This window comes from Oryctolagus cuniculus, chromosome 5 (genome assembly GCF_051225735.1).
Source record: "Oryctolagus cuniculus isolate XC-2025 breed Fujian yellow rabbit chromosome 5, ASM5122573v1, whole genome shotgun sequence".
Taxonomy (NCBI): Eukaryota; Metazoa; Chordata; class Mammalia; order Lagomorpha; family Leporidae; genus Oryctolagus; species Oryctolagus cuniculus.
Genome location: NC_142871.1, coordinates 33,365,129 through 33,390,154, shown reverse-complemented (window position 1 = coordinate 33,390,154; position 25,026 = coordinate 33,365,129). Strand labels below are relative to the sequence as shown.

The 25,026-nt window shown below is 37.4% G+C and overlaps 1 protein-coding gene across 16 annotated transcripts in view; it reads right to left on the bottom strand.

Annotated features, from left to right (window-relative positions):
- Positions 1 to 25,026, bottom strand: part of AHI1 (Abelson helper integration site 1) — a 231,607-nt gene that overhangs the window by 126,317 nt on the left and 80,264 nt on the right. For all 16 annotated transcript variants that reach the window (XR_016233697.1, XR_011388506.2, XR_016233694.1 and 13 more), the window contains 4 exons: positions 24,009 to 24,127; positions 21,364 to 21,494; positions 19,339 to 19,479; positions 5,038 to 5,234 (listed from right to left, as the gene is read on the bottom strand). Coding sequence is in view for 9 of the 16 variants with exons in the window: in XM_008263550.5 (XP_008261772.1) it covers positions 5,038 to 5,234; positions 19,339 to 19,479; positions 21,364 to 21,494; positions 24,009 to 24,127 (588 nt within the window). In the remaining 7 variants the exon portion in view is untranslated. The remainder of the gene's footprint in view (positions 1 to 5,037; positions 5,235 to 19,338; positions 19,480 to 21,363; positions 21,495 to 24,008; positions 24,128 to 25,026) is intronic.

The following is a 25,026-nucleotide window of genomic DNA, read 5'->3' as shown; positions in this document are numbered from 1 at the left end:
CAGTGAGAGAGAGACAGAGAAAAAGGTCTTCCTTTCCCTTTGGTTCACCTTCCAATGGCCGCCGCGGCCAGCAAGCTGCGGCCAGCGTACCGCACCTATCCGAAGGCAGGAGCCAGGTACTTATTCTGGTCTCCCGTGGGGTGCAGGGCCCAAGCACTTGGGCCATCCTCCACTGCATTCCCTGGCCACAGCAGAGAGCTGGCCTGGAAGAGGGGCAACCAGGACAGAATCCGGCGCCCCGACTGGGACTAGAACCCGGTGTGCGGGCGTTGCAAGGCGGAGGATTAACCTATTGAGCCGTGGTGCCAGCACAATTGTTCTTTATGTTACTGTTTTGCATGTTAACGAGGTGTTTGGTATTTCTTCCATATATGTGTGTGCATGTGTGTGTAGCAGAGTATGTGTTGTACATATAGACATACACACATGCACACTCATATTTTATCTCAGAGATATTTAAAGTTCTACCCTGAGTCCATCAGTGTGTTTTGGGGGAGAATTTTTCAATGCTTTTCAGATTAGCAAGTCTTTCACCCATTTGCTTAAAAAAATATTTGCCAGCCGGCACCGAGGCTCACTAGGCTAATCCTCCACCTGCGGTGCTGGCACACTGGGTTCTAGTCCCGGTTGGGGCACCGGATTCTGTACCAGTTGCCCCTCTTCCAGGCCAGCTCTCTGCTGTAGCCTGGGAGGGCAGTGGAGGATGGCCCAAGTGCTTGGGCCCTACACCTGCATGGGAGACCAGGAGGAAGCACCTGGCTCCTGGCTTTGGATCAGCGCGGTGCGTCAGCAGCAGCGGCCATTGGAGGGTGAACCAACGGTAAAAGGAAGACCTTTCTGTCTCTCTCTCTCACTGTCTAACTTTGCCTTTCAAAAAGAAAGAAAGAAAGAAAGAAAGATTTGCCAGTGCATTTCTTTAGTTTTGTAAAATTTTTACTTCACATTTAGCTCCTTGGTGAATGAAGATTTGATTTTGGAGATGTTTTAAGATGTAGATGTACACTGATTATATTTTTCAGTTAACTCTTAGTTTACAGGCTTTCCTCAACACCACAAAAGAAATTACTCCTACCCCTACTAATTTATCTATCTTTACCAACCTTTTTTTTTTTTTTGACAGGCAGAGTGGACAGCGAGAGAGAGAGAGACAGAGAGAAAGGTCTTCCTTTTACCGTTGGTTCACCCTCCAATGGCCGCTGCTGCTGGCGCACCGCGCTGATCCGAAGCCAGGAGCCAGGTGCTTCCTCCTGGTCTCCCATGCAGGTGCAGGGCCCAAGCACTTGGGCCATCCTCCACTGCCCTCCAGGGCCACAGCAGAGAGCTGGCCTGGAAGAGGGGCAACCGGGACAGAATCCGGCGCCCTGACCGGGACTAGAACCTGGTGTGCCGGCGCCACAGGCAGAGGATTAGCCTATTGAGCCATGGTGCCGGCCACCAACTTGTTTTACACTATTTCTATTATCTTAGGCTTATAATATGTTTCAACACCTGGTGAAACAAGAACTAGCTGTATTATCACTCTGTTCTCCCACCTGGCTCCTGTGGAGAATTCCAGTATTTCTGTTCCTATGTAAATAACCAGCTTTTCTACCAACATTCTGATGGAATTCTTTTCATTTTTGAAAATTTAACTATTCCTCTAGGATATTTCCAAGATATTGGTGTCTTCATTAATTAAGCTGATAATATATAATTTGATTTTATAATTTTGGAACCTGAGCACAGAAAATGCTTTTGTATTTGATCTTTTTTTTTTTTTAAGATTTATTTATTTATTTGAAAGTCAGAGTTACAAAGAGAGAGGAGAGGCAGAGAGAGAGAGAGAAGTCTTCCATCCGATGTTTCACTCCCCAAATGGCCACAATGGCTGGAGCTGTGTTGATCTCAAGCCAGGAGCCAGGAGCTTCTTCGGGTCTTCCACATGCATGCAGGGGCCCAAGGACTTGGACCATCTTTTAATGCTTTCCCGAGCCACAGCAGAGAGTTGGATCAGAAGAGCAACCGGGACTAGAACCGGCGCCCACATGGGATGCCGGCGCTACAGGCCAGGGCATTAACCCACTGCGCCACAGCGCTGGCCCCTTGTATTTGATCTTTAACTGCTATCTATTTTCATAGGTTGGGTCTCTTAATAACACTGATAAACTACATGTACAATCTATCTCTTACACTCATCTTTTCTCTCAAAGCTAATAACAACTACATTTATCAAAAAAATCATGTATATGACACCACGCTAAGCGATTTACATTTAGAATCTGAAAAATTCTGTAAGGTAAGAAAAGGATCCCCACTTTATTGAGGAAAATTAGGCTTACTTAACTTACTCAGATTTATAAAGCCAGCATAAGTCAGAGCCTACATTCATGCACAGGCCAAGTAGCCAGACCTTACAGAGCTACATTCCTAACTATGGTTTGTACCTGTCTTTTCTACATTCTTAAGAGTACTTTTGAAATTAATTCTCTAGGCTGTACCATTGATCTGATGTTTTTAATTGTTAACATTTTCCTTTACTATTTGCAATATGGACTTAATTGAAGTCTGCCTTTTAAAATTGTTTATCTTTGCTAGATGTCTTTTTAAATGAAAATCTCAGATTGTCTTTTCTTCTTTAACAGAAACTGAGAGTTAATCTAAAATATTCTATTTCTTATGGCAAACCATCTTAAGATATAGTCTGTCTTTACCTCCTAATGACACATAATTTTTTTTTTATTTGACAGGTAGAGTTATAGACAGTGAGAGAGAGAGACAGAGACAAAGGTCTTCCTTCCGTTGGTTCAGCCCCTAAATGGCCGCTGCGGCTGGCGTGCTGTGCCAATCTGAAGCCAGGAGCCAGGTGCTTCTCCTGGTCTCCCATGTGGGTGCAGGGCCCAAGCACTTGGGCCATCCTCCACTGCCCTCTTGGGCCACAGCAGAGAGCTGGACTGGAAGAGGGGCAACCGGGACTAGAACCCAGTGCCACAGGTGGAGGATTAACCTAAGGAACCACGGTGCCAGCCAGACACATAATGTTTTAATGCCCCTTCTGCCTTCAAAGAGATTTTTAGGCTCCTTGAGAAGCAACACATTTTTCTTTTTTGAGTTTAGGCTGTCCTTTGGGTTGCCTAGAACTTCTAAATCTATTTGTGATGGATTTAGGTATTTCTCTTAAGTGGTTTTGTTGAATTGCAGTAGAAACTTTTTCCTCTGTCTAGGTCTTTTACTGTGAGAAGAACTTATTTCTGAGACATTCTACATTGTTGACTATTATTTGCATTAAACTCTCTTATTAATAAGGGAAATACTACTTTCTCCAGCTTTTTCCATCTCTTTAATGATTTCTAGACCTCTTTCACTCATTTACATACAACATTCCACCAAAGTGTTTGGCACTAGCAGAGGCTCAACAGCTATACATTGAGGGGGAAAAAAAATCAAGGTACTGCTGCTTTTGGTAAAGTTAGAAATTTTTTTTAAAAAAAGAACAAAGGAGATTATGCATATTCTAGTTCAACTAGTAAAACCCATAAAACTCCGTTTCTGTTTTTTGTACAGTAAATTTCCTTGTCCATAAAACAAGGGTAATAAACACTGCCGTGCCTATCTTACAAGGCTGCTACATTAAAACAGGCAACATGAGCACTATGCAAGTGTAATGCATCATTTAAAGACTCTATTTACAGTTGTCTGAATTTTTGTCACCAGCTATCAGACTTGATGCAAACTGCAGTGAAGGGTTAAACTATTTTTTTTTTTTTTTGCTCTTCTGAGTGTCTTAAATGTAGCAGGTAATCAACAAATATTTGAGGTAACTAAGTTTTCTTTGTTTTAACTGTTGGAGCTCAAACTGCAAGGCCAAGCCGAACCCGGTGGTCATTACTTCCTACAAAAGGAGTCCACAGGTAGGCAAGGCGAGGGTGGTTTTTACCTCAAGCAGATACCAGGTACTCATTCCATGGATCCATGTTGGCTGGAAGGACCATGCCAGTTAGAGAATAGGAAACTAAGGAGGAAGGTCAAGAGTTGGAAAAGTAGGTCCAAAAGGGGAAAACTTTGGAACAGAGAAAATCTAAAGGGCTAGATTCATCTCCTTGAAATGAAGAAAACAAAGGAAGAGCTAGAAACAAAAATAAGCAATAGCTATTGTGCCAAGGAAGTTTAGCAATTCAGTTTTTCTTTATATCAACCACCTAACTTAACTGTTAATCTAATGGAAATCAGTTATGTAGACCAGGGAATATAAAGAAGACAATGTTAGACTGCCCTCAGGGAGCTTACAGTTCTGACGAGGACAGGAAACAGCTATTCATTACATTCTTGTTAGATGTTAAGGACTCTGAACTAGACCAGTTTTCAAAATGTGGTCCTTTGGTCGTCAGCAGCAGCAGCACCACCTGCGAACTCGTCACAACGAAACACTGCAGCGCTACCCGTACCTACCGAATCACTGAATCCCAAACTCTCTGGCTGACGTCTGGCAATCTGCGCTTTCAAGTCTGTCACTGATTTAACGCACTCTGAAGTTTGAGAACTACTGAAGAAAGCATGAAGCTTTAGACAAGATTTTTATTGTACTTTGCAGGCCGGGCCTAAGCAAAAATTATCTGTTTGTGTAATATTGTCTTTTCAAGAAGCGGTCCTATCATAAGGCCTTGAGGGGTATTCAGGTAAGGGTCTAAACCTACTACCTACCACCCACCCCTTCAGCATCCTAGCGGGTAGGGCTGTGAAGGCCACAGCTACTCTTCCTTCGCGAGACGATGGGGCCACATACCCTTGTGGTGAGTTCCAGGTGTGGGCTTCAGGTTCTGAGCCTTCACTTATCACTAGGTTCTTTATAGAGACATCAAGTCAGGGCAGCACAACAGATTACCCTGAATTCAGTCTGCTTACTGTGACAATGATTCCAGAACAAAGAGCTAAGAGGAACTATAAATGTACAAGAAAGCATAGTTCTAAGTAATTAACTGACTGCATTTAATTAATGTTTATTGGCATGGCAAGGTAGGATAGAAATGATTTTAAAATTTCAGCTGCAAAAAATAAACATACTGTGACAGTTTCGAGTCTCTGTTTCACCAGATGCATCTTTGATGAAGTATTTTCAGTGTGGACAAATTCATCAATCTGAAAAGAGCCTTGATGGGGCAATTTTGGACAGGTACACAGAGCATCTTGACTTTGGTGTATTCCAGGTAGTGGCAATGTTCCATGGTAGCGTTTGAACATTTCAGCCTCTTGTTGGGCTACTAAAAAACAAAACAAAACAAAAAAAACCAGATCCATTATTAGTTCAAATCATCATAGCAAAAGCATAATCACATAATTAAACCATGAAACCATAACCTTCAATAAAAGGTCAGAAACTGCACAATACATTTTAAACTAGTTAATAATAAGAGAGTATGACTGGTAAGAACATGAAACGATTACTACATAACATGAATATAATATTACTATATAACATGAAACATGAAACGATTTACTATAAAATCTGATAATTTCATAGCAGGCAGTATTGTAATTGAGTCTTGAAAACCATGCAAATTGGGCTAGGTGCCTAACTTTAAATATATGTATAAAGAAAACATAATATAAAAAGACTTAAAGATACAGTAAACAGAAATGCTAATACAAAAATAAAATAATTATTTACAAACTAATATCCTTAAAACAACTATTTATTTTCATACTTTTATACCGTTCCTAATCCTTATATGTATAATACATGATATGTAAATGTAATTTAACATTTTCTCAATTTAAATACAAATATTTTCCATGTTTTTATTTTTTGTCATTTTTGAATGTTTTACAATATTTCTTTTTTTTTTTTTGGACAGGCAGAGTGGACAGTGAGAGAGAGAGGACAATATTTCACCTAATTAAGCAACATAAATTTTATGTATTCTTCTATAATTGAATATTTATAGTTTTTTCTACTGTCCCTATGACAGTTCATACATGGATAAGTACTTTTACAGTTGGTTTTTTTTTTAACATAATTCTTATTTTGGATTTAATTCCTCATAGTGGGACAGACAGCTCTAAAGGTCAATGTTTTTGATACTGACAATGATGACTGCAAAGACCATGAGAAGAACAGCATTCGTGTTGCCCTTTTTAGATATTAGGATGATTTCACATGCAAAGTTATTTCAGAAAGTAGATGAAAATAGAATAAAGAAAACTTAATTTTATGCAAAAAATTTTAAATCCATGCAGATAAAGGGACTTCAAGTTTTATAAAACCATGGTAATCAATACAGTTTGCTATTGGCATAAATATAAATAGATTATTTGAACAGAAGAGAGAGCCCAGCATGTCCAGAGAGCAGGTAAAGGAAACTCAGAGAAGAAAGTACAGTTTTTTCAACAAATGGTGTTGGAACAGTTGGAAACTCCAAAGTGAAAAATGAACTTTGATACATACTTCACACTGTGTATACAAAGTAACCCAAATAAATCACAGATCTAAATATAAAACCTAAAGCTACAAAATTCGTAAAAGGAAATATAGGAGAACACTTTTATGAGCTTGGATTAGGCTAAGAGTTCAGATACAACACTAAAATCCATAAAAGAATAAACTGATAATTTGAACTTCATCAAAGTTTTGAACTTCTGTTCTTCAAACTTTCAAGGCAACGAGAAGACAAGCCAAAGACTGGAGGAAATTATCTGCGAATCAGACATCTGATAGAGCACTTGTATACAGCAAACATGAACTCTCTAAACTCTACCATCAGAAAACAAGTAAGCTGACTTTAAAAAAGCACAGAAGATATGGGGCCGGCGCTGTGGCATAGCAGGTTAAAGCCCTGGCCTGAAGCACCAGCATCCCATATGGGCACCGGTTCTAGTCCCAGCTGCTCCTCTTCCAATCCAGCTCTCTGTTATGGCCTGAGGAAGCAGAAGATAGCCCAAGTTCTTGGGCCCCTGAACCCATGTGAGAGACCTGGAAGAAGCTCTTGGCTCCTGGCTTTGGATTGGCACAGCTCTGTCCATTGATGCCAACAGGGGAGTGAACCAGCGGATCGATGACCTCTCTCTCTCTCTCTCTCTACCTCTCTCTCTGTAACTCTGCCTTTCAAATAAAATAAATCTTAAAAAGCACAGAAGAAACGAAAAGAAACTTCACAGAAGGAGCTATATGGATGGCAGTAAGTACGCAAAAAGGTGCTCAACATCATCAGTCACTAGGGATAAGCAAAGTAAAACTGCCATGAAATAGAACTGCATATCTATTAGAATGGCTAAAATTAACAAGACTGGCTATTTCCAATTTGGCAAGGATATGGAGATACTGAAAAATTCACACACAACTGTTGGGGATGATAAATGGCACAACCAATTTAGAAGAGTTGGCAGCTACAATATGATCCAACCCCTCTACTTGTAGGAAGCTGTCTTAGAAAAGGCAAGCATATGCCCCCACAAAGCCTTTTGCAGCAGCTTTATTTGCAACAGCTGAAAACTGGACACTACTCAAATGCCCATCAACAAATGAATAAACAAACAAACTGTGGTATATCCATACAATGGAAGAACACTCAGCAAAACCAAAACCAAAACAAAAAACAAAAAAACAAAAAAAATGTACTACTGATAAATACTAAAACACAGATGAACTTCTAAGTAATAACGAATGAAAGAAGCCAAAAAAGAGTACCTAGCATATGCTGTTTTATTTATAGACTATTTTGGAAAATACAAATTAAGTCATACTGGTCTTGTAGAGTAAGGGGAGGTATAGAGAGCTTACATAGGGAAACACTTTTGGGGATGATGATTTGTTCCCATCTTGATTGAGGTGATGGTCTCATACTCATATAGACTTAGCAGAGTGTATATTTTAAATATATGTAGCTTACTGTATGTCAACCATACCTCAATAAGGTTGCTTACTGAGAAAAAAAAAAGCAAGTGCTAATATAGTGATAAAGAGTAATTATTCTTTATATGCAGAGTCCCCATACAATCCATTGAAAAGGAATAACACAAAAGAAAACTAGGCACTACCAAATTCACAAGAAAGTTAGGTGCTCAATAAAATAATTTAATTTCACTGAATGTTAGTAAAGGAATTAGTAATGAAAAATGCATAGTAAAAAGTGAATTTTTTTCTTGCCTATCATAGGTACTTCAAAATATTTTTTCCCTGAAGGAACAAATTAAATAAGAATAACCAGATGTATTGTGAAGTGTTGTTTAAAATGTTGAAAAACAGGAGGCTGGCTCTGTGGCATAGTGGGCTAAGCCTCTGCCTGTGGTGCCAGCATCCCATATGGGCACAGGTTCTAGTTCTGGCTACTCCTCTTCCGATCCAGCTCTCTACTACAGCCTGGGAAAGCAGCAGAAGATGGCAAAAGTACTTAGGCCTCTGCACCCACATGGGAAACTGGGAAGAAGCTCTTGGCTCCTGGTTTTGGATCAGCGCAGCTCTGGCTCTTGCAGCCATTTAGGGAATGAACCAGAAGATGGAAGGTGGAAGACCTTTCTCTGTCTCTCCCTCTGTCTGTAACTACCTCTCAAATAGATGAACATAATTTTTAAAAAATTGTTGAAAAACATGTTAACAGTGCAACTGTGCAACAACTGCTGTTCAAATAAATTGTGGTGTATTCATTTAATGAAACGGAATTCAATCACTAAAATTCTGTATAGATTGCTTCTTAGCCTTTTGGATAATATCAAGTGTAAAATCATGTATACAATTGTTAATTACAAAGGTAACTCAAAACATTCATGGAAAAATGAAATTTTAAAATGCATTTATTTTGGTGCAGAAACGTTTTGAAATCCATGCTCAGTTTTTTTCACTATAGACATTTTATATAAACTCTTTGGAGACCCTGTGTTTCACAATGGAAATCTGTCCATAATATATTTTTAAGTAGATGAAAAAATAGTTTAAAAACCAGTATAGTAAATATATAAAAGCATAACAACTTTTTTTTTGGTTACAAACCTTGGTTTCATCAACCTTCAATATGGGATAACACATATAAAAATTTTAGGACTGTGATCTTTATATTCACACACTACTTCAATCAGGCACTCTAAGGAAGATTAGCTTAATATAGCTGGTGCTCTCCACTTGAAGACCCCGATGATGGTGAGTACCAGAGGATATTAGCAACGAAGAAAAACTGCCTGCAGTCTGCTCTTTCAGTACTGCACATTCCTCAATGCCAATCACTGCATGTTAATGGAAGTTGTAGCCATTTCTCTACAGATTTTTGTGGGGTTGACTATAATTTTTCAATATACCTTTTGGATATTACAGAAAAATCAAAGAATTTATTTTATCTTCAAAAATTCAAAGTCTGCTTAAAGAATAAGAGAAACTTAATAAAAAAGGGGGGAGGGAAGGGGCTCAGTGGACTGGAATATGGAAGATTTAACATTGGTAGACGAGTTTCAGGAATGAATCAACAAATGAATATCATGTTCGATGATCTTTGCCTTATGTGCTTTTAGGCCTTATTTTTTTTTCTGCTAAGATCAAAAAGTAACTATTTAATGACATGACATTTTTTGAACTCCCTATGTTTTGTCTGAGATATTGTATTAGCCAACCATGATTTTACTGTAATCTCTGAGTGAGTAAGCAGAGAAGTGGTATATAAGCAACAGTACATAGGTTAGTTGAATTTTACTGTTTTTCATCTTATTGTTTTGGTCAAACTGCATTTTCTAAGCTTTATGATATGCTAAACACACATTCTTTTTATTTCTTAAAAAAGGATTTTTTAAGTAAGAAATAATAAAAGGCTAAGTGTTTAAAAAATTGTTGAAAAACATGTTAACAGTGCAACTGTGCAACAACTGCTGTTCAAATAAATTGTGGTGTATTCATTTAATGAAACGGAATTCAATCACTAATCCAGGTAGTAAAAGGTCTTCCACAAATGATTCAAACTGCCTCAGTGGATATGGACAGAAAAAAAAAAAAATCACAAATGATTACATCCTCTAAAGGACAAGATCGCAAGGAATCAAATTAACAACGAACTTTATCTTTGCAACTCTGGTTCTATGAAAACAGACTTTTAAAAACCTACTAAAATACTTGCAAATACCTAGTTTCTAGAAACAGAAGCTGCTTACAAAAGTTCTTGTGCTCCTCTTTTTCTCTTGCCCTCTACAACAAATGCATACTATATATTGTATAAGCCTGTTTCCTACTATATATTTCATACTATATATTGTATAAGCGATTTCATTGTGAAGCAGGTTATAATAGATGGCTTCTGTTATTCCTTCAAGATTCATGCCTTTAACAGGGCAGAGGATTCTAAAAGACTTCCTTCTACACAGGCTATTGACAAGTATGATGTTGCAGTTAAGTAACTATTTCTTCATCCTGTTCTCTTCTTTGTGCTAATGTAATTTTGGTATTTATTTTATTTTATTTTAAAAATAGATTTATTTATTTACTTTGAAAGTCAGAATTATAGAGAGAGGAAGAGACAGAGAGATCTGCCATTTGCTGGTTCACTCCCCAATGGCCACAAAGGTGGAAGCTGAGCCAGCCAAAGCCAGGAGCGAAGAAGATTTGGGTCTCCCATGCGGGTGCAGGACCCAAGCATTTGGGCCATCCTCTGATGCTGTCCCAGGGACATAAGCAAGGAGCTGGATCAGAAGTGGAGCAGCTGGGACTTGAACTATAGCTGACAAAGGATGCAGGCATTACAGGCGGTGGCTTAACCTGGTATGCCACAACGCCGGCCCTGTAACTCTGCATGTTTAAAACTTAGCTCTAACTTAACCTGATATGTTTAAAATCCACCATTTTTTTACAGACTCATATTCACCCCTTCATCATTTTTTTGAGAGGTTATTATGTAGCATGCAGTGGAGCAGGCTCTGAGAATGCAAAGACAGTGGTTCCTCTTGTGTTTCAACCTTATGGACGGGGATGGATTACTGTAAGTTGCTAAGTGGGAGAGCGGAGGAATAGACAAGGGACTGAGCACAGAGGTGGCCACCACCACTGGATGAAAGCAATGCTGCCAATCAAAATGCTTCTAAATTTACTTCTAATAGGCTATTATTTGGGATCTAAATTTTTCACAATTAAAACAGTTCCTAAAATGTTTTTACAACTGAAAATTCTTTGATTTATATAATAAGCTCAGTGCTTCTGTGTATATTCTACTTTAAACAATTATAAAAAATAATGTGGTTTTCTTGGGAGATTTTTATCTTTATAGGAGGAAGAAAGGAGGAAATAAGATATTTTCATGTACTGCCCTTTGCATTTAAAGCAAATACAGAATTTGGTGTTAATAAAATCTATGTTTACTTGTGTTATTGACTTTACAAAGAAGTGCAACTAAAATCATAACATTCTTTCTTTTACACTACATTAAGAATTCCTTCTGGTTCAACATTTAATTCCTCTGTCCAAGATCTGTTATTACATATAGCCCTGTAACTTACAGAATCATTTTACTGGATATCCAATAGCTTCCCTTATAAATTATTACATTTCTAATTATAACATGATTATTGTAAGCTGTTAGTTGTATTTTTCTAGCTTCTAAGCACTTAGCAGTTACCCTGCATCCTATTCTTCTTCCTCTAACATTTGCTATGTGTACAGAATGTTCAAGGGCTTATAATATTTTTATTGTATTTTACCTAACATGACATTTCCCTGCTCCAGCTAATGTTTAGAGACTGTGTGGATGGAGTAAACATTTCAGTTCTGCTAGCTGGGCCTGGGTGTGTTTCAGGGCCTGTTAGTAATTCCATATTTGCTTGGCATATTTTATATATCAAGTAAAACTTATATGTGTTACTAATAAAACTGCATGAAGGGCTATTTGAGAATGTGTAGTAGATTCAAGTTTCATAGTCAACCAAATGGAAGGGTATCTACCTTCATTTTGCAAATCCATCAACTGGGTATCAAAATATAATAAAGCATCTATAAATCCCCTAGAGTACATGGTTTTCTCCTCTTGTTCATTTCTTTTCATTATCAATCATCACTCATCATGCTACTCAAGTGAATGTGTGTGATGCCACATTACTGCAGAAAATAACTAGGCTTCCCTTCTGCAGTCTGGTTCATGAACTCCAATTAATTATCTATTGCTTCATGCTTTGCATTATAGTTTCATTTTATCATTTGTAAGTGTTGATATAAAATATAGAGGTACTATTTTCAATTTACAGGTGAAAACAATAGATACAAAAAAGGTACATTATTTGTTCAGGGTCAAACATAGAGTGGTGACAGTGCTTTGTCCAGAACTCCAGGACCCTAAACTGCTACTCCAGTCTTCCTCACCACACTGCTATCTGTTTCTAATCATAATCTTTGTTCTTGGTTTACTCTGAAAAGCACTAACATCAGTGTACCAAAAAATGCCTCGATGAGGAATTCAGTTTTCCATATGCTCAGCTCCTTGAATGACATAAACTTTAAATTCAAGTACCCATTATGTAAAGAATATTAAAACATACTTTAGGACATGACCAAGAAAAAGTTTGCTTTATCACATCTTATAATGTGGCATTTCAGAGAGGACATTTGGCCTAGAGATCAAGATGCTACTTGGGATACTTTGCATCCCATACAGAGTGCCTGAGTTCAAGCCCTGGCTTCTTTCTCCATATCAGTTTCCTGCTAACATACAACCTGGGAGGCAAACGGTAATGTAAAGTAGTTGGATCCCACCAAGATTGAGTTCCTAGCTCCTGGCTTCAGCCTGATCCAGGCCCCCAGCAGGCATTTAGTAAGTGAACCAAGGAAAGGCAGATCTCTCTCCTTCTCTCCTTCTCTGCTTCTCTCCTTCTCTTCTCTCTCTCTCTCTCTCTCTCTCTCTCTCCATACAGAGACTTATATGTCTCTGTACTTTTCAAACAGAATACATAAAACTTTTTAAAAAATGTGGTGCTTATACTTGCTACTTTTTTCTACTTGGCCTCAAATAAATATTTAAAATACTTCTCTACAAACAATTATATTTGTTACATCATAATCTTATCCAAGTATGGTGATTATAGTATCTGAAACTCAGATACTATACACAAAACTGGGCCAATAAAATTTATGTCCAGGGGTTGTTATCTTATTCAAAAAATATTAAACTAGTTACAATAAAATCTAATGCTATGTGGGACAGTGTTGTGGCATAGTAACTAATAATGTTTGTGTTGCTGGCTTCTCTTATGGGTGCTGGTTCATGTCACAGCTGCTTCAGTTCCAATCTAGGTCCCTGCTAATGTCCTGAAAACAGCAGTGGAAGATGGCCCTAGTGGTCCCTGCCACCCACGTGGGAGACCTGGATGAAGCTCCTGGGTTTGGCCTGGCTGTTGGAGCCTTCTGAGGATTGAACCAGCAGATGGAACATCTTCTCTTTCTTTCTCTCTGTCTCTCCCTCTATGTAACTCTTTCAAAATAAAAAAAAATATATATTTAAAAAATAAATTTTAAAAATCTAATGTTATACACTAGAAGAAAATTTATATTTGGAACTACATTGAGAAAATGATTGCTTAGTGCATTACAAATATAAATTATCCCAAAATTTTTAAAAGAGGAACAATTAATAATAATGTAAGACAAGCAAACTTCCTTTTACTCTGAAGGGCTTCCTCTGAATATTGAAATTGAAATCAAACAACATGTTTCATCATAGGAATATTCAGTTACCTTCTCAATTTAGGTTACTTCGTGATACAGGAAATACAAAGAATAAACAAGTAGGATTAAGACTGCTTAATCCACCAACAGCACACGCTCTGCAATGTAACAGCCTGGAATCATGGTGGCTTTATCATCAAATTACTCTGTTCCCATATGCCTCAGTTTCATCAATTGCAAAATGAGGATAATAATGGTACTATCCCAAAGGGTTCTGGAAAGGCTGCATAAGATAATTAATGTAAATTTTTAAAAATTTTTTTATTTATTTATTTGACAGGCAGAGTTATAAACAGTGAGAGAGAGAGAGAGACAGAGAGAAAGGTCTTCCTTCCGTTGGTTCACTCCCCAAATGGCCACTACAGCCGGAGCTGTGCCGATCTGAAGCCAGGAGCCAGGTGCCTCCTCCCGGTCTCCCATGTGAGTGCAGGGGTCCAAGCACTTGGGCCATCCTCCACTGCCCTCCCGGGCCATAGCAGAGAGCTGGACTGGAAAAGGAGCAGCCGGGACTAGAACCAGCACCCACATGGGATGCCGGCGCCGCAGGCAGAGGATTAACCAAGTGAGTCACAGCATCAGCTGGCCGTAAAATGTTTCTAAGAGGGGAAGACTGAGAGTAAATCCTGGGTAACTGTTACCTACTCCTACTACTCTTAATTTTAGCTTCAAATGGATACCTGATGATGATTTCCATTCTATATTTTTATGAAATTTAAGTAAAAAATTCTATTCTTCAGGATTTATAATCATTAATTCAAATATTTATTTGTACATCAGTAATATGGGTGCTATAAACACTATAGGCTTTTAGTCAATGACCAAGTTACATGAAAAAATTTTATGAGAACTTAAAGGTACATATAACCCTGAACTCTGGTGAGGCAAGTAATATTGTAAAAAAAAAAAAAAAAAAGCTATCAACAGTGGTGATATAGGTAATCATTAATGAAGACAAATTCCTTTAATAAAATTGTGTCAGGGGTAGAAATTATTTTTCATTTTGACTAATGTTCTTCCAGAGGTTTAATCGACTACTTAAGAAGCACAAAGGAATAAAAAAGAGCATGGTAATTTGAGAGTGAGTCCTAGGTTTCACAGCCCAGCCCACTTGGCACACAATAGATACGTGCATGAGGAAGATTGGTCTTGCCTAAGACCCTGGGACTGAAAAATACTCCCCAATTAACACCAGTTTAGGAGACATACTGCCACCTAGTGAAAAAACAGGCTCATTACCTGGGATTATTAACCAACACTGAGAACTATATAAAATACTACACACATATTCATTATGTGTCAGTATTCAGGCTAGGTACTTGTGATAAAATGATGAACAAGCCCCCATCTTTGCTTCCTACAAAGTACAAAAAATATGAAAGAATTATATAAGCACAGAGAAGCATAGAAAATATGTTATTGTAGGAAAAAAGAAAAAAGGTTTGATTATTTAAGATACTTCAAAGCTAAGATTTCAGGAAATCTACTAAAAGCACAGATTAGTATAGTAAATAGGGACCTGGACTTAAAGACCAGAAAGAACTGATTTAATTAAGTTCTGGCTTCTGTAAAATGGAAGTGATAACAGCACTTATCATAAGATTATTGTGAAAATAAAAAAATACATGTAGAGTGCTTAAAGTAGCATTGGGAACATGGAAAGTGTTGTCAGTATTATCTATAAATATTATTAAATATAGAACAGCCTCCTAGGGAATGAGATAGGCATACTGATTAATAACAAAACATTGATTGCTAAAGCTTAGCTTCATAAAATTAATTCAGCAGAAGCCGTTTTTGTGACTAGCACTCTGTTATTATGGGAATCCTAAAACTACATTATTTGTGGTAGTCTGTGACTAAATTTTGTATTACTATATGATTAGCTTTTCAACATCAGGCAAATAAAACTACCTTCTGAAAGTAAAAATCATATTTCTTACCAAAAAAAGCAAAAAGTCAGTAGCATGAAAGACCCAAAAGACCACAACCTGTCCATGTGCTTAACAGGGAAAGATGCTTGCTGACTCTTCACAGATTCTGCTAGAACTGAAAGATGGATGATACATTTAGCTACCACTGTGGTCTCATTCGCAGCTTACTTAACTTAAAAAATGAGCTTGGTCCATTTTCCTTGAAAATTATCAGAGGTTCTTATAAATACTATTTCCAAATCACTTAACTGTTATGTATCTTTTGAATTTTATAGCATTAAAAATTTATATAAGGCTACATGCAGACTTTATTTTCAGACAAGAAAGTATGGGCAAAAACTGTATTAAAAATAAATTAGCAGGCAAAACTATAATGGGTTGGTAATAAATATCATATTCAATGAAAAATTTAAAGACTTTTATTTTGTGAATTTGGCCTATGTTTAATGAGTAAAATATTTCAGAGTTGTGAAGTAGCTTTTCATTTTCTTACAGATCTACACCATTCACAAGAAGTATGCCAAATCTTTTATGGCTTCAGGTTACCGAACTTCTTCCCAAACTTCTTCTTTAAAAAAAAAAAAAAAAAAAGGCAGCAGAGTTGGGAGAATGTATTGAAATATTCTGAGTTTTGTTTTGTTTATAAATGTGTGTTAGTATGTCAAAAATCATGTTCTAAATATATTGCACAAAATAATTTTAATTTCATGTGTATATTATTTGAATATTTTAATTTCTAAAGCACCCATGGCAATCCTTCCTTTTCTCTACTATGATAGCACAGACATGTAACATTATGGTCTTAACTTTATGTATTTATCTTCTAATGCAATTGACCCAGAAAGGTACACACATTAATAAAGGAAAAGGCCAACCTACACAGTAAAAGAGAGGAAAAAACAAGCTTTTTTCAATCCCCTTCCACATAGAGATGCTTATCAGCATATTAAAATTGTTCCTATAAAGTCAAGTGTGGACTGGTTGGGAGAGGCCAGTAACAACCCCTTTTTGCTTTGTTTGTTTTAATAGTGTTTATTAATTTACAAAGCGCTTTCACAGTCTCTGACTCATAGTATCCTCACAAACAACTCTCCTAAGCAGGACAGGTGCTAGTACTAATAGTACCTTTTCACAGACAAGGAAGTCGAGATTTAGGAAGGCAAGTGCAAGGCCACTAAAGAACAGAATGGAGCCTAAAACCCGTGTTTTTGAACTAACATATCTGTTTTTTCTTCTATACTTCTAGAATGGGCTAAATGTCTACTGGCTAAAAAACAAATTGGCAAACCTAACCACCCTGGGCTAATCCAATGATGAAATCCTGTCACTGACAAACATAAAGGTTTGAAGAAAAAAGATGGAGTGGAACTTCAATTTACATATGTAGTGAAAATTTCAAAAGCTTAAAAAGTAAATTAGAAATTGAATGAAGACTGTTGTGAAACGTCTTAAAAGTCTGAAGAAATAAATGTGCTATTTCCTGTGTAAGAGTTCCAATGAGGAAGTCTTTTAGGTGGTATAATTCTCTTCATTTAATGAAGATTTAGAGTACTAAGAATCGTTTCAGGATACACGTTAAAAACACACACCAGCTTTGGACACTGGCTAACTGGAGAAATCCATGCATCCTTTCATATAATCAGGCAGTGTTTATTTCTCTGAACATTTAGTTGTAATTGGTATAGTGTTGCTTGACAATTTCACCATTAGTAATACTGCTCTATAAATGAGAATGTGGTGGTAGGTTTTATTTTCTCTCTGGAGAGTTCTTTAAAATAAGATAAGTCTCAATTTTATGCATTATTTTCTAATACAATTCACCTGGAAATACATAATATAATCCATAATATGATGAAAAATTTCAGGTTTATAAAATCATCTAAGAACTTAGCACTTATCACAACCGTTAAACCAACGCAATTTGTATTAACTAAAAAATTTAAGTACTCATGTTTAATTAATTTAAAACAATTTGTCCAAATAGTTCTATATTTATGTTACTTATCTACCTATCTATGTATTTATGCACTTACAAATTTATAAAACTATACATGCCATCTTAGCTTAACAAAAACAATAATAAACAACATAAAAAGTCAGACTCATAAAGATATTTTGTCTTTGTATAAAAATTAATATGTAAAGAAAACAGAATTGATATTTTGAAAATAACAGTAACATTAACATAATGCAGAACAATGAAATTCTAATTTCAGAATAGAAATAAAAGAAATATATGAAAAAAGGCTTAAATCCATATAATACTTAGAATGTCATACTATGTCTGACAGAACAAAGAAATAAGCCTCAGCCATTCTCATTCATTGCCCAAAAGATAGATAAACACTGAAATTTATTCCTCACCCTTGGATCTCAGTTGGGTCTCATACTCTATTGCCTTTACACCCCTGCATTCTCTCCAAGGTTCCCAAAGCCCCACCTGGTCACCTGAAAGAGCAGTTCCAGGAATTCCCTTCCCACCTGATGGCACCCATCCCCATCCCTAACTCTCCTAAAATATAAAAAGGCCTGGGCCATGGGGTTGGGGGCCTTCTGCTACGTGTTCCATCAATGTGCTCCTAGGCAGCTAGGCAGTTGGTCACCCACCTCTAAGAATTTATTTTCTCTGAATAAATTTGGTCTGGCTGTACATTTGTTACATTTTGTTTTGTTTTGTTTTGTTTTGTTTGTTTGTTTCTTTTGACAGGCAGAGTGGACAGTGAGAGAGAGAGACAGAGAGAAAGGTCTTCCTTTGCCATTGGTTCACCCTCCAATGGCCGCCACGGCCGGCGCGCTGTGGCCGGCGCATCGCGCTGATCCGAAGCCAGGAGCCAGGTGCTTCTCCTGGTCTCCCATGCGGATGCAGGGCCCAAGGACCTGGGCCATCCTCCACTGCACTCCTGGGCCACAGCAGAGAGCTGGCCTGGAAGAGGGGCAACCGGGACAGAATCCGGCACCCTGACTGGGACTAGAACCCGGGGTGCCGGCGCCGCAGGCGGAGGATTAGCCTATTAAGCCGCGGTGCCGACCCTGGCTGTACATTTGTACACTGCCTCCTCTCTATTCTGTGCCTCCTTTCCTAACATTTTGGTACCCCGTGTGAGGAAGCACCAATTCTGCCCTGTTTTCCTAACAATGTCTGGAAAAGGTATACAAAGTTACTTCCTTATTATGTCCCACAATGATAGGACAGTATAATTTTAGAATTGAAAGAGAAATTAGATTTCTAATTGCAAGTGCTGTTTTCACTGACATTTCATTTTTTGCCTAACTTTTCATGTTAGGATAATCTCAAAACAACATCATATGAAAACTATGTGCCTTAGTAATCAGAAAAATAGAAAAAGAAATTAAGTAAACAGAAAACTGAAAATATTAAAGATTCCAATTATATAGGTTTTTTTTTTTTACATTTTAAATTTAGCTAACATTTGTAAATGATTTTAGGTGAATTTTATCTATTTAAATTGATATACAAAGAAAGTAATGGCTACTTTTCTGTGAGTCCAACATAATAGCTCAATTATTATCCTTTTTCTGATATTTATATTACATAGTAATTATGCTTATAGAAAGGTAAAATGTTATACTACAATTATAATTAATACAGTTGATTTAATCTATTCGAGTCTAACAGTATATTCAAGAAAGCTTTGTTAATGCAAAGGTTGACAGATTTCACAGAGCTCATGGCCCTTGGTTCAGTATAAACATAAAGGTTACTGTAAATATTCTTTACTTTTCAAGCAGTGGACTTACCATGGAAGTCATAGATGTACAGAAGAATTGGCTCATTCTGCCCAAATGCACAAAAAGCAACCATATTTTCAAATGGATGGTAAGAAATGTCTCGAACTGGTGACTTGAATGGCAGGTCAGAATACACTGCCACTTGTTCTCCTAAATAAAATGGGAGATTCAACAATCGGCATTGTATCAGATATTTCTCATTACAGGATTATACTGCAATTTATTAGAAATATTATAGTAATGATGAGGCGCACATTATTTACATGAAAGCCTTAAATACTTACATGTATTTGAGCACAACTCTGTTAAATACTTGTATTTTTTTTCTTTAATTAATTAATTTATTTGAAAGGCAGAGTTACAGAGAGGCAGAGGCAGAGAGAGACCTTCCATCTGCTTGTTCTTTCCACAAATGGCAGCAATGGCCAGAGCTGGGCCGATCTGAAGTCAGGAGCTTCTTCCAGGTCTCCCCCACGGATGCAGAGGCCCAAGGGCCATCTTCTACTGCTTTCCCAGGCCTTAGCAGAGAGCTGGAAGTGTAGCAGCCAGGACTCAAGCATGTCCATATGGGATGCCTGCACTGCAGGTGGCAGCTTTAACCACTACACCACAGCACTGGCCCCTACTTGTATTTCTTTTGCAATCTGCTGGCCCTCCTCTTTCTATGTCTTAATCTAGTATCTTCAATGAGGATATCAAGGCAGAAAATAAAGACTAAAAGCTCTGAAGGAAGTAGAGAAGTGAACTGGCTGAGACATGAGAGAGGCAAGTAAATTAGCTGAAAAAGGACTGAGCAACACTAGGTGAAGAATCACAGAACTTAAAAAGAAGGAACTCCATAGGAGGGGGAGATGTGGTGATATTCTTTCTTTTCGTTAAAATTCCAGAGGCTGTTTGAAGTGTCATGTGTATAAGATGCCTGCAAGTGTGGCTAAAACTCAGCTAAAGCAGAGGCCTGTGGAACACTGGAAAAATGTGTCAGAAGAAAACAAAAGCAAACAACCTATCTTCATTTATTAAAGGCTTTCGAAAAGTGACTTCATGTTTCTGAACTGAGGTGACAGCTCAGGGGCAGGCCTTGTAGTGCCGTGGGTTAAACCACTGCTGGAAAACTCACACCCATAATGGAGGACTGGGGACGGGCCTGGCCTCTGCTTCTGATCCAGCTTCCTGCTAATGTGTCTGGGAAAACAGCAGGTTAGGTGGCACAACTGCTTAGGCCCCTGTCACTTTTATGGGTGACCTAAATGGATTTCCTGGCTCCTGGACACGGCCTGGTCTGGCCCAGCTGTCGTGGGCATTTGGAGAGTAAACCAATAGATGGATGATCTCTTTTTGTTTGCCTTTCAAATGAATAAAAACAAATTAACTTAAAATAAAAAGCACAATTTGGGGAGAGGGAAAACCCCTACGTGAGCTGGCTAGTCAAAATATCAAAAGTACAAAACAAGAGAATAAACAAGGTGAAATCAAATACTGCACATAAAGAAAACTGTATAAAATTTTCTCAATTTCTTGTTTAGAAATGTTCACATAGTTTTAGCTTCTTTTTTGAAAAGCAAAGATGAGGCAAAAGTGAACTTTCCAACGTAATAGTTAAAATTACTGGGGAAAAATGAATTGTAGCAATTCTGGTAAATTGTTAGTTAAGCTTCAGATATCAAAAACCTTCACAAGAATGTTTTAGTTACTAATCAAAATATGGAATCATGGAGATGTTTAACCACTTGTCTACCTAGTTAAGTCCAAGTTTGGCTGATAACATTTGTACTTTGCATTATAGTTCTCATTAAATACTCCTCTAAGATCAGCAAGATATCACTGTAAACAAGGAAAGAATAAGTTTTGAATTGTAATGTGAAATTACAAATCCATGAAGATATTAAAATATGAAGAACAGAATTTAACATAAGTTTAGACTATAGCTGAATTCCAGCGAAACTTCCCAAAATTATTCCAAAAATGTCAGTCTTCATACTTCTTCAAACACCTAGTCCTCCCCAAAAATATTTTTAAAGGCCAGTAAGCATTTACCTGTTTCTGGGTTCCAGACATATACTATTCCATCCTCACTCCCAGCAAAGAGGAAAGTCCCACACGGAGTCAAAGTACTATGGATCTTCTCCCGGTAATTGGCGGCACCGACAAACTTCCTTGCTGCTAATCTATAACAAAAGGTATTTTCAGAGGTGAACTATCATAACCGTTTAAAATAGTGATTGAAAAACTTTTTTAAAAATTTAATTTGCACTCAACAAACAACCTTTGAGAATGTTCACAGGGGGAGACATTCTATGGCAGAACAAAGAAGAGACAGTCCTATGCTCAGGGTGCTTATAGTTTAGAAGAAGCAACATTTCAGTGTAAAACAGAAGATGGATTTAGAAAACAGCACAAAAGAAAAACAGAAAAAGTACTTTACAGATTTAAATAAGAGAGATTAATTTTAGCTAGAGAGAGCATTTGAGTTGGTAACTAAAAATTGGGTAGAATTTTTATAACCTTGCATTTTCTTCCATCTGATGCATTTTAAAAATCACAAAAGAAATAGCTCATCCTTGAATAAATATTAGATAAAGTATATTGCTCAATCACCTGTGACTATGGTACACCATCTCCCATAATTTTTCACTTAGGAATAAAAACTAACACTAAGTCAGTGCTTAACATGGGTCAGGTAAGTCCATCGTTACCCATTTATATAGATACACCGCTCTGTATCTGCTTTTCTTCACTCAATAATACATCATGAATAATGGACCTCCATATCAGAAAACACGGATTACACATTATCATTTTAATGCATATATAACATTGTAAGAGATGTTCTATTATGGACAACAGTTAGGATTTCTCCTACCATGAACATGACTCCTGTGGATACTGTGTGTGTTTTGTATTTGCACTGCTTTACATGTATTTTCTTAACTTAAATTCCTCAACTTGGAGTACTGGGTCAAACATTCTGGAGCCCTTGTGTCGGCTCTGCATGTATTAGTAGTTTATTCCCGCACAAAGCCCTTATGAGTATTGTATTTTATTTATACCATTTGAGAGAAGGTGAAAGAGTCACAGAGAGGTTAACCAGCTAGCAAGGTGATGGAAAGGCAGATTCAGAGGTTAAGCACTATGTCCCTTGAGCCCATATATGATCTCAAGCTATATCACACTGCTTAAAAGGGAAAAACTTAACTCCTAAACTTGGCCTTTTAATTTGGTTCTAATTTCTATTTGTTTAAAAAAAAAATTCTGTTTTCCTTGTCAAGAAATCTATGCTGACACAGACTACCTTGAACTACCTTGAACACACACACACATATTATCCCAATTCTGAACTTAAAACTTATTTTCTACACTACTAAAATGCCTTAATTTTTGTCTAAATTCTATTCATCCTTCAAGACTGAACTCAAATGCTAGACTCAATAGAGCTTTTAAGAAGAAAATTACATTATAGATGTCAGCTTTCTTGTTTCCATGAAAAATGTAATCTTTCTAGTATAGATTTGTATTCATTAAAAAGGCATATCAAATATTTGCTACTGGGTCCGGTGCTGGGGTACAGTGGGTTAACGCCCTGGCCTGAAGTGCCGACATCCCATATGGGCACCAGTTCTAGTCCCGGCTTCTCCTCTTCCAATCCAGCTCTCTGCTATGGCCTGAGATAGCAGTGGAGGATGGCCCATGTCCTTGGGCCCCTGCACCCAAGTGAGAGACCCGAAAGAAGCTCCTGGCTCCTGGCTTCAGATCAGCGCAGCTTCGGCTGTTGAGGCCATCTGGGGAGTGAACCACTGGATGGAAGACCTCTCTCTCTCTCTCTGCCTCTTCTCTCTTTGTGTAACTCTGACTTTCAAATAAATAAATAAATAAATAAATAAATAAATAAATAAATAAAAAATTTGCTATCTTCCTGGCATGGGATGGATGCTATGCATAGAAAAAAAATAAGTCCCACAAGAACTTTTTTAAATTGTTGTTATTTTGGGCTAATTCTGCTTATCATTCCCCCGTAGCACCACTGCCAGTATCTTCAACTATTGTACCAAACTATTGAAGGGTTTAATGGTTAGCCTTAAAAAAGACACCTGTAGAATTAAACTAATACAGGTAACCCATTTGCCTTTCTAAAAATAATAAGGAAATCTAATAATAGAGCTTTCTTCCATTTGTTTTATAGTAACTAAAACAAAAACACAGTAGAAGTTTGTGCTGGTTTTCCCAGAACTGTTTCTGCCTTTTACATTAAAGATATTTTTATATAGAAAAAAATTAGAAGAAGAATGCATTAATCAAAAGCCTTCCCTTCAGTTACAATATGATATCATACTACTATACTGTAGCACTATCACAGAAATAAAAGATAGTCCTCACTGTTGAAGATCAAAATGTCTTTTAATTATAAAAATAAAAAGCAAGTGATCACATTTCAACATCAGAGATGTTCAATTTTGGCATCAGCCAAGTGGCTGGCTGTCCTATGAGCTGTAGGAAACTCAGCAATACCCACTACATCTCTACCCATTAGATACCAGGCACAACATCAAAAACATCTCCAGATACTTCTAGCTATCCCCAGGGAGGCAAAATTGTCTAGTTGAGAACCACTGCTACAGTTTATAAACTAATGTACTACTTATTCTATGAATACCTCCTTTACATTAAAACTAAAATATACTTACATTCGGAGATCCATAATTCTCAAAGTACTGTCTTTGGTGTGGATTAACAAACGTTTTCCGTTGGGATGAACCTCCAAGTAACTTATTGGAATTCCCTTAAATTCAGTTTCTTTAATTTCCTAAAACAATAAAGAAAAATATCATAAAATACTTCTATGAAAAGTGTGTCTAATTTTAAGCCTTTTTTAGAGTATGAAATTACTTTTAAAGTGTTATTTTTTGGTCATGGGTTCGAGTCCAGCTGCTTCCCTTCCAAGCCATCATCCTACTCATGGCCTGGGAAAATCAGCAGAAGATGGCCCAAGTCCTTGGGCCCCTGCCATTCACATGGGAGACCTGGCTTCAGCTCAGCCCTGCGCTGGCCACTACAGCTATCTGTGGAATGAACCAGTGGATGGAATATCTCTGTCTCTCTCTGTGTCTGTAATGCTGCCACTCAAATAAATAAATAAAACTTTTTTGAAAAATGTCATTTTCAATTCTATACAGAATGCTTTAAAATTATCAGCAAAAGGATACCCAAAAACTTCAGTTTAGGGTTGACAATAATGCTGGTGGATTGTATTTTTTGTGTTTTTACATAATGTTGCATTTAATCGTATGAATTCCTGAACATTATTTACTTTCCCAAAATATAGTCAGGGTCAGACAAGAAGCACTCCCAACAAACGTATCTTCTAACATTTCATTTTCTGTTTAACATCATATAACAAAGTTTCTAAATTTTATAAATTCAAAACTAAGTGTAGAATTAACTTTTCCAGTTCTACTCCAGTTTCATATTCTTTCTTCATATACTTTTTTATTATTTATTTATTTGGCAGGTAGACTTACAGACAGTAAGAAAGAGAGACAGAGAGAAAGATCTTCCTTCTGTTGGTTCACTCCACAAATGGCCGCTAGAGCTGGCACCATGCCGATCCGAAGCCAGGAGCCAGGTGCTTCTCCTGGTCCCTATGTGGGCGCAGGGCCCAAGGACTTGGGCCATCCTCCACTGCCATCCTGGGCCACAGAAGAG